Source organism: Macaca mulatta, chromosome 8 (genome assembly GCF_049350105.2).
Source record: "Macaca mulatta isolate MMU2019108-1 chromosome 8, T2T-MMU8v2.0, whole genome shotgun sequence".
NCBI classification, from domain to species: Eukaryota; Metazoa; Chordata; class Mammalia; order Primates; family Cercopithecidae; genus Macaca; species Macaca mulatta.
The window spans coordinates 69480256-69493300 of record NC_133413.1 but is presented as its reverse complement, the minus strand read 5'-3'; the positions used below and the strand labels follow the sequence as shown (position 1 = coordinate 69493300).

At 38.0% G+C, this 13045-nt stretch overlaps 1 protein-coding gene and 1 non-coding gene across 2 annotated transcripts in view; both read left to right on the top strand.

Moving 5' to 3' along the window:
* The window catches only part of TOX (thymocyte selection associated high mobility group box), a 310963-nt gene extending 299474 nt beyond the window's left edge, over positions 1-11489 (top strand). The window contains 3 exon segments of the mRNA NM_001261489.2: positions 3065-3451; positions 10579-10730; positions 11064-11489. Of these exon segments, the coding sequence (NP_001248418.1) occupies positions 3065-3451; positions 10579-10730; positions 11064-11100 (576 nt within the window). The 3' untranslated portion in view covers positions 11101-11489.
* LOC114680550 (U4 spliceosomal RNA) lies at positions 4237-4377 on the top strand. The gene has a single exon (XR_003732754.1). It is a non-coding gene; the product is annotated as a U4 spliceosomal RNA (small nuclear RNA).
* Positions 11490-13045: the final 1556 nt, after the last annotated feature.

Below are 13045 nucleotides of genomic sequence, written 5' to 3'. Positions count from 1 at the left end.
AAGGACAGAGCGGAAAGCTGCAATTTCTCATCACTTCAGGAAGGGTTTGGCTCCTGCCGAGAGCAGAGAAGAGCATGAGGAAGGCAGTCTAATACTCTGTGGCTTTTCCAAGTCTTCAGATCCTTCCTCACTCCATGGGAAGAGGAACGGTGTGTCTGGTCAAGGGGGCAAGTCAGCAAGGGCAATGGTGGCTGCCTGGAGGATTGCTCAAGAGTAGTCATTCACGCCTTAGAAAACATAATTATGTTTTTACGTACTTTGCACTATGGTAGATGCGTGGGCTACAGAAATTCAAGTCCCTACCATCAAAAAAAGATCCCCTTTTGGAGGAATCAGGATATCTTTGTGAAAAGAGTCTACAGGACGAGAACTCACATTGGAGCACTTGCCACATTTAGGCACATGGCTGGATACATTATTTGTTGTCACATTCAATGATTAGAAAATAAAGGGAAAATATATATAACTTCCCCCAAAGTCTCCCTCCCTCTATGTTAAAAATTATGTTTCAAGTGTTGTCTGAATCATCATCTTTGGAACTGTATTTACTTTGAGTTTGCCAATAGTTCTTCTAGTGATTAAAAGTGACTACTCTTTCAAAGTAGGTTGAAGGGGACTGGTCTTTGCAGCTTTGATATAGAGGACATAAATGATAAATAAGTGGCTAGACAGAGAAAATGTTTTGTGTTTAATTATCCATGAGAAAAGAGAGCTTTCCAAGGTTGGTAATAAAGTATCTCAAATTAGGTTGCTATCTGTTGACTTCTATAAATCTGTATATCTATTCCATCTCTGTCTGCTTATCTATCATCTGTCTATATGATGGACCACATACTATTATTTAAATAGTAGAATTCAGGAGAATTAGATTCATTGTTTATTTTGAATTTGATATTTTTATTTCTTTAGCCAAAAGTTACCTCATTATCTAGTAATAAGTTATATACAGAAATTAAAAATGAAAACATTTTTATAATTACACATATTTTCTACTTTTGATCATAGGAGAATGTGAGTGACTTGTATTATTTTTAAATTAAAAACAACAACTATAAAGCAAAAACTAAAGATGTACCAATATGTATCCATTTTTATAAATATGATTTCTTTCTGGTATGAAGTCAACACAGTCTGTGACTAAATATGAAACTAGCCTTTCTGCAATAGGCTAAAAAGAGGGAATTCAAACACACCGAACACTTTTCCAGATTACTTAAACACACAGACTTAAGACATAATCTTTCTGGCATATATGGAATAATTTTTTAGGCATATCAATTGCAGTACATGTTATTCTGATGTGGAAGTAGTCACTGTTTACACAGCTTCGATTAACCCATTTGACCTTTTCCTTGAATTGTTAACTATTTTGCACATCAACAATAAGAATTTTTAAATGGAAGCCAAAAAAAATCTACTTAAAACTTTTTTTTTTTAATTGAAAGTACCTTTTAGGAGCTACATTTAATAAAGCTTTTTTGATCTAAAACCTCCCTTAAAGATTTTTCATGAACAGTTTTTGACATTTTTCATGTTAATAGCGAAGACAGGGAGTCTAAATGTTTGTTCCTATTTCAGAAAGCTGCATCAACAGTGACACAGGGAAAAATGTCAGGATGAGAGGACTCTCCAAAGGGGCTGGAATTATTTGGGTACACCTTACTTTATACTGTGCATGGAGTATTCAGAGTCTCACAGGACCCCAGGTTTCCATGGTTTGACATACTTTTACAGGTGTCAGATGTGTCCTTTCTGTAATGACAGAATGTGGGGCTAATCGTCCACCCACCCCAGCCTGTCCCCCTGGGAGTCAGCAGACATACGCCGCATCATTCTTACAGTAGTTTTCATGAAACTTGACTGCATTATTAAAGACAAATGAGTTGTGTTGCTAACTGTATTGTAAGCTGCCTGGTGATAATGAAGCTACCCGGCTTGAGTTTCATGCCGTCATGCATGATGAACCCGTTTCTCTAAGGGCGCTGTCAGTGGGTTGCCTGGTGGTGCACCGAGCAGAAGGACCCCGAGAGCCCTCATGGCACAGTGCTCCCTGCAGTGCGGAGAGTAGGAAGAAACTCACTTTGACTTGAAAGCTGAATAAGCATGACATCGAGATTGCAGAGTAAAAGCATATATGCATCCTCAAGACCTTGTTTTGACAAAGTGATTTTTTTTTTCTCCAGTCCATTTTATCATTTTTTTCTTTCCAGTTGGTTCTACCTTCTATCTTTGGTTGTTTTATCAGTCTCTTCCTCTCAGGAAATGTAGGAGGTAGGTTCAGACCCATGAGGAATTGCTACAGACTTAATTCTTGTTCAGTTTTTAAATCAATTAAAATATTATTAGGAAATGACCATATGAAGGTGTGGAAAAATTAGGGCAAAATTATATTAATTTATGATGGAGTCTAAAATTTCTAAGAGAGATTATTTTTATCTACTTCATTATGGAGGACAATTCATCACCAACTTCATTTTAAAACTCAGGATAAGTTCTGCAGTTACTTTGAAGAGTATATTAATGTAGTTTTATATGACTTCAGAAAGGTATTTTAGAACTCTGTTCTCCCATATCCATTTCCATCAGCCAGCTTTGTTTTCTTTGTGCAAATATCTAGGCCAAGTCTCTTTGAGAATATAAAAAAGGAAAAATTAAAAACCAAACCTATAATCTATAGAAGAACTCCAGAACTGAATTGCTTTGAAAGTAATCTTCACGTGTGTTTCCCATTTGGGCATTCGCGGCATCTGCCTTCCCCGTCCCCCCCCTCCACAAACCCATCTTGTTACCCTCATTTGGATGATGAGAAAAGTCACCAAGTTAAACATTTAGGCAAAGGAACAAAATGTCATTGCAGATTGTTTTCAATTTCATAAAAAGGGATGGAAGCTGTCTTGTATAAATCACATTACAAATAGTGGTGGAGGGATTCTAAGATGAGACTCCAGGATAGTCACGGGTATGGATTCCAGGGAAAGTGCTTTAATAAATTCACAAAGCATCATACCTAGAATCAACACTCATGTATCAGCCTCCCAATTCTGCTCATTTGTTTCCTCAACAGAGCTACAGTGAACCTGTTGACGTGAAGACATCTCAACCTCCTCAGCTGATCAATTCCAAGCCGTCGGTGTTCCACGGGCCCAGCCAGGCCCACTCGGCTCTGTACCTAAGTTCCCACTATCACCAACAACCAGGAATGAATCCTCACCTAACCGCCATGCATCCTAGTCTCCCCAGGAACATAGCCCCCAAGCCGAATAACCAAATGCCAGTGACTGTCTCTATAGCGAACATGGCTGTGTCCCCTCCTCCTCCCCTCCAGATCAGCCCGCCTCTTCACCAGCATCTCAACATGCAGCAGCACCAGCCGCTCACCATGCAGCAGCCCCTTGGGAACCAGCTCCCTATGCAGGTCCAGTCCGCCTTACACTCACCCACCATGCAGCAAGTAAGTGCAATGGCTCTGGACTTAGAGTGTGCACCCCTATTGTGAAGTGTGGTGGCGGGGGGTGGGAGGGCTGTTTATCCACGACAGGATGGGGGATATGTGTTTTCTATCCTTCTGTGTAAGTCAAGAGAGCACTAAAGATATTCAACAAATATCTGCTTTCTGCAAAATGTAATTTACAAGTAGTGAGTTCGTGTGGCATTATGCCATCACAATTGACAGTTGCTTCTTTTCATAATCACTGGTTTCTTTCCCATGATATCCATTTTGCTTCATGTTTCTAATCATTCTTCTTGTTTTCCGTTTCTTGAATAAAGTACATTTGTTATTTTAAGATACCAAGTGCTGCCGAATCTCTCTGGAATAGAGAATTCTACAACTTTTTAAAAAATATTGTTTGGAGATGAGAAAGTCTTGACTGGTATGCCTCTTGAGTCCCATAAATGCTGAAAAATGAAATCAGATCCAACACCAAATCTGGTGGAACCCTGAAAGTCCTAAGAACTGAACATTTTAACCAGAGTTTTATTTTAAAATGGATATCTGGCTTCTGCATAAATTGAAAAACACAGACTGTTTGGAAGCCTCCCTACCCACTCCCTGATTATTGAAACCATTTGTGTGCAATTTTAGCTTAACTTTTCTTTGAAACCAAATCTTCCTTTTGGATTTTGGTATTATTTTAAAATTTGAAAATTAGGCTCAAACAATATAAACTAAACTGAACAGAAGGCATCCTGAAATCCTAAAACTATTTTTTAAATTTTATTTTAAAAAATAAAAGCAGCTTTGCGCAGTGGCTGTATCGTAGCCAATGAAGTTTATCTGAGATGTGATTATTGCCAATTGAAAGCTTCTCCCAGTACCCTGCCATGACAACTCGCAGTATAGTTGACACTGGCAATCTTTTATAGTCTCTATGGAGACTGAATATAATTTTTTAAAAAATAAATAAAAGTAAAAACTACAAATCACATTAAATGCAGGTATCACTTATATACTCCAATTGGAGAACTCTCTTGTTCTCCAAGCTATAAGGATGTAAGGCAAACACAGCTTTCCTGTAGAATTGAAGTCCTACCTCTCTGTGGAATTCAAATCTTTAGTTGGACTGGGGAGATGGAGCGGAAGGAGAGGCAGAAAAAGAAATCAAATATACGTAGTCCCCAATTCATTATTATTATTACTATTATTATTATTATTGACAGGACTTTTGAGAGCTCACAGTAACAAGCCCAATGCTTTTAATATACCCCCTCTTCTTTAATTCTCAGAAAACTTACAGTGCGGGTACTAGCATTATCTTCATTTAGAGGAAGACACTGAGGCTTGGCAGAGTTAAGTCATATGCTCATAAGGTTAGAGCTGGAATTCAAACCCAGGTCTGTTCAAAACTCAGAGGCTGAATTCTAAGGACTTGCTGCATCTCATTCACAATGATTCTTGCGGACTCTTAACTCTTTCATATGAGAAAACCTGTATCTCCTAAGAATTCAAAGGATCTTTAAATTCTGGTTACTTCTCAAATCAAAATGGTTATGGAGAACAAAGGGATTCATCTTCTTACTGAAGTCTTTCTTGGTCCCTAAGCCAAAGATACTGCTAAAGCTATGACAACTTTCTTATCTGCATCCAGCACACCAGTTGTTGATTCACTGGGGAAGAAGAGTATGTAGAAAGCCACTTCCCACCACCCTGCCTTGTCTTAAGAGGCGTATGACCGAGTTATATTCTTAGGGGCAAATTCCCACTCTTCCCATCAGACATCAACTTCAATTAAAGGAACATTCTTGGGTATCCATGCATCTTAACGAACCAGTAGTGTTTGTAAGAAGAATTAATGGTTTGGAAGACACCACCTTTGGTTGGATGATTGACATCTGTTTGAGGGTGCTGCCCGGCTAAGGACCCATGTTTTGCTTACAGCACTATAGTTGGGGGCTGTTTCTTTCTAGAGGAAAAAAAACAAAAATTCAGTTTCCTCACCATGCTGAGGGCTGGAGCTGTGTGCAGAGGAGATCCTTTCTCTGATTTATCACTCAGAGATGATTACTTTTTCTATTTATGCTAACACAAACACCTTGGATGATATGGCTGTGATCCTGAATAGTTTTCAAATATTTCAGATTTACATAAGACCACATATAAAAATCCAAGAGATTTGTCTTTCCATATAGAATCTTAACTGTATAAGAAAAAATAGAACAGATTACACTGGACAAGTTATTCATCATCCTTTAAGTCAGTTCTGTTAGTGTATCCCAAAAAGTATGCTTGCTGAGATGGAAAGACCTAATTACAATTTACCCAAATGGCATAAACCCAAAATGGAGAGTAAATCGCTTCAAAGACTACATTAACTAAGAACTCTTTTAACAATGCCTTGATCATGGTAAGTAGTCAAAATAATTGTTGAGTAGTGAACAAAGGGACAAACAAATAAGCAGTAAAAGTGTTTCACTGTTAGAATGAATTAAAGATCAGCTAGTAGAATTTCAATTTCAATTCCTTGGAAGTTTTTAAAAATGTAATTGATTTGAAAAAATTTTAATTGAACCCCTAACATGTGCTAGACACTGTCTAGGCTCTGGAAATTGAGTGATGAGTGAGAACAAGTCATGAGACCCCTGCCCCGTGGAGTTGGCAGGGGAGGGATGGCAGTGGTGATATGATAAACAAATAACAAAGGTCTTCTGAAAACAAATAAAACTGGAAGACAGAATTCCAGACTTTCAGGGTGCATGGAGGAAGGATGGAGCCTTTAGCTGGGATGGACAAGGAAGGCCTTCTCAAGGGCTGGCACAGTGACCTGAAGGATGAGAAGAGGAAGTATGCTTTAAATACTGGAAAGTGGGAAGGGTGTGGAGGACGTTCCCACAGACAGCAGCAGCCAGGAAAGGGGACTCTAGGCTGGGAGAGCCAATCTGGGGAGGAGCATGGCCTGTCTAGGAGATGGGAAGGAGGCCAGTGGGAAGCAGGGAAATAGAGAGGTAGGGGCAAGGTCAGAGTCAAGGGCAGGGAATTGGAGTGGGATCCTGCAGGTGACGGGGACTGGTATCCCCAGAGAACTGATAATCCCAAAATCAGGATCAAAAAGGGAGTCCACCTCCCCTCCACGCTGTCACTTCATTTATTGCCACCGCCACAGTTTGTTGGGGCCCACATCCGAGTCATCAGTTAGTCTTCAGCCTGTAGATGCAGACCTGAGTTGTGGATAAAATCCGACCTGATTCATCATTCAAAACACCTTTATCTTGAAGATGTTTGCTTCCCCATGTGGGAGCCATGTGGACATATCCAAACACCAGACAGAGAGAGAGAAAGAGAGAGAGAGAGAGAAGAAAGTTAACAGCAACTGTATTTTTAAAATAGTGTCTCATATTCCAGTATTACTTTAGCTATTTTATTATCCTTTTGAAAATGAATGTATCCTACAAAAATGATTGTGTAGTCCACCAGGAATAATAGTTTCATTTTTTTTCTAGAATAATGTTTTATACACTGAAACCATGGACCTGCTTTTTTTTGTCCAATTTTCTTCCTTTTTTTCTGCTCATGAGATTGTCGAATGAGGTCAAGAGAAAAAAATCATTAATATCTGTCAACTTCCTTTATAAACTTAAGAAAAAAATCTTTGTATGATATCACACAGACAGATTTTCAATTTCCTTGTGTAATAAACAGCTGCTTTAGGATTTGGGTGTAATTTAAAGGTTTTAAAAAAATCACATTGAGATTGATGAATAAATCAGTTGTGAAGACAAAAACATTGATGCCTGTTGAAAATACCTCTCCAGACAGGCAGGAAATGAAATTAGTTCCCAGTAAAGTGTGGATATGAGGATCACTGTTTGGTTGTGCTGCAGGCTTTTTCGGACTTGCTCTGGTGGCACAACAAAACTGCGAGGGCTGCAGAAATCTAATTAAAGAGCAAATGTCCCTTCTGACATCAAATTAATCTTTATCATGTTTCCTATTTTTATTTCAATCTGGCACCAGAAAATGAAATTTAAAATTCCAGGCATGCTACAAAACAGTTGGCGATTTTTCTCCTGAGTATTAAAATGCAAAATATTCAGTCTTGTTTAATTAGACTACTAAGCAAACGTTTTTTCAGAAAATGTATATCATCATGTTGTTTCATATTTACACCAATAATCAATATTTACTGAGTGCTACATTTGACCTCAGCATCTCTTTTTATAGTGTTCAGAAGTATGTGTCATTTTCTAAATTGAAAGAAAGTAAAATAATGTGAAATAATATTACTTCAGGCTTTGCTTGTATTTTTCTTGGTCCTTGATATTAGTGATCTTCTTAAAACAGACATTGAAGTTAGCTGAAGTTTAAATCTTTGAACTTTGTAGCTAACACATAATTTTGGTTTTGTAAACTGAAGTCACTCATTTAATCTTAAACTAATAATGTTTTCTCACAACCTGAGGAACTATTTTCATTCATGGGGAAAAAATGGCGGTTTCTGTTGCCTTTGTGTGGGGAAAGGCAGCAAAAGGGGGTGGGCGTTCTTGCGTGGTTGATGGATTTGTTTATTTGTGCTTGTTTTTTGTGTGTGTGTGCTTGTTTTTGCTTTTTCATATGTTTCCACACCATCAACTAAGTCCATGTATTCTCGACTACTTCTTTTTTGAGACTTTTGTCCTTTTAGGTTACATTTTGTCAACTGTGTAAAAATTCAATATGGAGACCGAACATGGTGGCTCACTCCTGTAATCCCAGCATTTTGGGAGGCCACGGTGGGAGGATCGCTTTAACCCAGAAATTGGAAATGAACCTGGGAAATCTGGAGAATCTCTGTCTCTACAACACATACATGCACACCAAAAAAAATTTAGCAATTTTTTTTGCATAGTGGCAGCACCTGTAGTCCCAGCTACTTGGGAGGTTAAGGTGGACGGATCACTTGAGCCCAGGAGGTGGAGACTGCAGTGAGCCAAGCTGGTGCCATTGCACTCCAGCCTGGGTGACAGAGGAAGAGCCTGTCTCAAAAACAAAACAAAACAGAAATCCAATATGGAGAACTTTACACTAAAAATATAGCAGCTGGCTGCAATGGCTCATGCCCATAATCCCAGCACTTTGGGAGACCAAGGTAAGAGGATCACTTGAGCCCCGGAGTTCAAGACCAGCCTGGGCAACATTGCAAGTCTCCATCTGTACAAAAAAAAAAAAAAAATTGTATATATACACACACACACACACATATACATATATATATATAAATTTAAATTAGCCAGGCATAGTGGCACACACCTGTAGTTCTAGCTACCTGGGAGGCCAAGGCATAAGGGTTGCGTTAGCCTAGGAGTTTGAGGCTGCAGTGAGCTGTGATCATGCCACTGCTCTCCATTCTGGGTGACAGAGCAAAACCCAGTCTCTATCAACAACAAAAAGATAGGAAATCCCTGACATTTAAACATTTATATACCCTGAACCTTTCCAACAGTAGCATCAGTCTGCAATAAACTTTACTTACAAAAAGCATGATTTATTGAGCCTCTATTATGGGCAAGGCCCTGAGAATACCCAGTAAGTATTTGAAACACTCTCTGATCTCAAGATGCTTACAGCAGCCTTGTGATGAGGCTGAATAAAGGAAGCCAAGACAAGACTCCTCTCGAGAGTTTTCTCCTGCCCTTCGCCCAGCATCGAAATAGACACTAGGGAAATATTTTGGAAGATATTTACAGCTTGAGGAACAGGTCACATCTACATAGACAAACTTATTTTCCTTAAGCAAGCTGTGAATTTCTTTTAGTCTGTGTGAGATCAAGTAACCAGTCTTGTTGAATTCTCCATTCTTCAGTGATTTGTCTCCAATCATTCAGAGTTTTGTCTTTGTCCACAGTTCGTGTGGGAATCAGTGGTGATGTTGGCTGGAAGTCTTTATCATTTGAATGGGAAATAAACCTAATACCTAAAACTGAATAATGAGAAATTAGAATCTTTGGTAATAGGTGCCTTCGAGTCTTTACACGAGGGACACCCAAACATGAATAAAAGTCTAAGGAGGTATCCCTAGTTAAAAATCAATCCTCCCATCATCCTGCTGAGTTCTTTAAAAGTGAAAATTCACCAATATTATGCCTTCAAAAGCTTTCTCCAAGTAAATAGAGAATGGTTTGTTTTTTAATCTCTTGATTTCTTAGTGGTTAAAACCATGGATGGAGTCTGCTTCAGAGACAACCATAAGATTAATTAAGTTGCCTTTTTGGTCATTTCCAGCAAAGCTTGCTCATGTGGCTCTTGAATTCACCAGAGAATCTAAAAATAAATCTTAGTGTAGAATGCTTTTTGTTTACCAGATATAGCTGTATACTTCAGAGATTCTGTCCTTGAATTTTTAATAGCTTCGCTAGGATTAAAAGTCAACACTTCACCATGCCAGTGTATTAGCAGAATCTTCCTGAAGTCTGATTATTGTTTGCCAGTTAATAGACTTTTCAATTAAAAAATATTTGCTCTGTCGTACACTTTTCCCTCCCTGTGTTTTCCAATGGCAAGTTGTTTTGAATCTCTTTTCTCTATATTAGTCCAACAACTGTTTAAAAGCTTTGGTTGAAATTTTTTAGCTGAGGGAGAAATACAAATAAAAGAAGAAGCAGATGGTCCCTTTGTGACTGAATGAAGAAAAAGGGGTTTGAGAACAATATGTGAATAGGTGTAGTCTAATAAAACACTCAGCCACCTGCTGCCTGAATCCTTCAAAAAAGATTCTGTTGCATATTCTGGGGATTAACTATTAATGTATCCTTACGTTTGATAGAAAACATAAACTTTGAGGGGTTTAGGCCCTCTTCTCCCTTTGTTTTGATTTAGTTGGCTCCTCTATATTTGAAATTGTTTCTCAATTCAATTTATCTGCTCAAGGGTATTTAATTAAAGGTTTTCTGACACATGATTAAATGAAGGAAAGGTAAAAAGAATGGACTTGTGGACATTTCTTTTCTACCTTTGTTTTAAATTTTCTGGGCTCTTCCGACAGGCTTGCCCTTGCAGAGACAGAAGCAAGAGGCCTAGTGTGTCTGCAAAGAATGAATAAATATTTAGGTGCTTTTCTTCTTAAAATGCATTTTGATCCTTATTTACGGACTTGCTTTCCCTCTCAGGGATTTACTCTTCAACCCGACTATCAGACTATTATCAATCCTACATCTACAGCTGCACAAGTTGTCACCCAAGCAATGGAGTATGTGCGTTCGGGGTGCAGAAATCCTCCCCCACAGCCGGTGGACTGGAATAACGACTACTGCAGTAGTGGGTAAGCGGGTGGTCATCGCCACCTGGTGGTGGACAGCACTCATAGCATGATATCATTCCTAGTTGATCGTTCTGTTGCTTCCAAAAACATGATCCGGGATAGTTTCACATTCGTGAAGGCAGAAGACACCAGAAATTGTTGAGCAGTCTTCTAGCTCTTCCAAGAATAAATGCCTTTAGCTCACTTCTCACTTCAGATGTAGGTTAACTAATTGCACTTTCCCAGTGAACAACTCAAGCTGGAGCAAATAATTCAAAGCCATCCATCCCCCCATTGTCACCTGTAGCTCAGAACGACTTGTAACAAGGAATTGTCTTTTTTCTCTTCATACAGGGGCATGCAGAGGGACAAAGCACTGTACCTTACTTGAGAGTCTGAACACCTCTTCTTTCCACTGAGGAATTCAGGGAAGTGTTTTCACCATGGATTGCTTTGTACAGTCAAGGCAGTTCTCCATTTTATTAGAAAATACAAGTTGCTAAGCACTTAGGACCATTTGAGCTTGTGGGTCACCCACTCTGGAAGAAATAGTCATGCTTCTTTATTATTTTTTTAATCCTTTATGGACATTGTTTTTCTTCTTCCCTGAAGGAAATTTGGACCATTCAGATTTTATGTTGGTTTTTTGCTGTGAAGTGCTGCGCTCTAGTAACTGCCTTAGCAACTGTAGATGTCTCGGATAAAAGTCCTGGATTTTCCATTGGTTTTCATAATGGGTGTTTATATGAAACTACTAAAGACTTTTTAAATGGCTTGATGTAGCAGTCATAGCAAGTTTGTAAATAGCATCTATGTTACACTCTCCTAGAGTATAAAATGTGAATGTTTTTGTAGCTAAATTGTAATTGAAACTGGCTCATTCCAGTTTATTGATTTCACAATAGGGGTTAAATTGGCAAACATTCATATTTTTACTTCATTTTTAAAACAACTGACTAATAGTTCTATATTTTCAAAATATTTGAAAATAAAAAGTATTCCCAAGTGATTTTAATTTAAAAACAAATTGGCTTTGTCTCATTGATCAGACAAAAAGAAACTAGTATTAAGGGAAGCGCAAACACATTTATTTTGTACTGCAGAAAAATTGCTTTTTTGTATCACTTTTTGTGTAATGGTTAGTAAATGTCATTTAAGTCCTTTTATGTATAAAACTGCCAAATGCTTACCTGGTATTTTATTAGATGCAGAAACAGATTGGAAACAGCTAAATTATAACCTTTACATATGGCTCTGTCTTATTGTTTCTTCATACTGTGTCTGTATTTAATCTTTTTTTATGGAACCTGTTGCGCCTATTTATGAAATAATAAATATAGGTGTTTGTAAGTAAATTTGTTAGTATTTGAAAGAGATTTCTTTGATGTTTTAACTTTTGCTGGCAAAAAAAAAAAAATTCACGCTTGGTGTGAATACTTTATTATTTAGTTTTTACAGTAACATGAATAAAGCCAAACCTGCTTTTCATTTAGCAGCAAATTTAAGTAACCAGTCCTTATTTCTGCATTTCTTTGGTTGATGCAAACAAAAAACTATTATATTTAAGAACTTTATTTCCTCATACAATATAACGGAATTGCCCTCCAAGTCACACAAGCTCCAAGACTAAACAAACAGACAGGTCCTCTATCTTAAAAGGGTTGCTTCTTGGTTCTCAGCTGGTTCTAGTCAATTCTGAACCACCCCACCTCTCCCCGCAAAAAAGTAAAAGTCAAACCAAACTTCCTCAAGCTGCATGCTTTTCACAAAATCCAGAAAGCATTTAAGAATTGAACTAGGGGCTGGAAGAAGTGAAAGGGAAGCATCTAAAAATGAAAGGTGAGTAACCAGACAGCAAAAGAAAAGGGAAAGCCATCCAAATTTGAAAGCTGTTGATAGAAATGACATTCTTGCTGTCTTTTGTGCCTCTACAAGCTACTACTCTTTCCAGAATTCCTGGGTCTTCCAAGAGAATTCTTAAGGTACCAGAGATTTGCTAGGGAACCAAAAGTGCTTGAAAATCTGCCTGAGGGCTTGCATAGCTTTCACATTGAAAAAAAAAGCTAGCAGATTACTCCTTTTTAGGGGATCATATCAAGAAAGTCTGGTTGGAAATCAAGGGAATGGCTGATGTCTCTTTCTTGGAATATGTGAAATAAAGTTAGCAATTTAACTAAATACAAATATATGCATATGTAATCCACTCAGAATTAAACAGACAAAAGGTATGCTTGCTTTGGAATGATTTTAGGCATTGTACAACCTTGAATCACTTGAGCATGTAATAACTAATAAATAATGCAGATCCATGTGATTATTAAAATGACTGTAGCTGA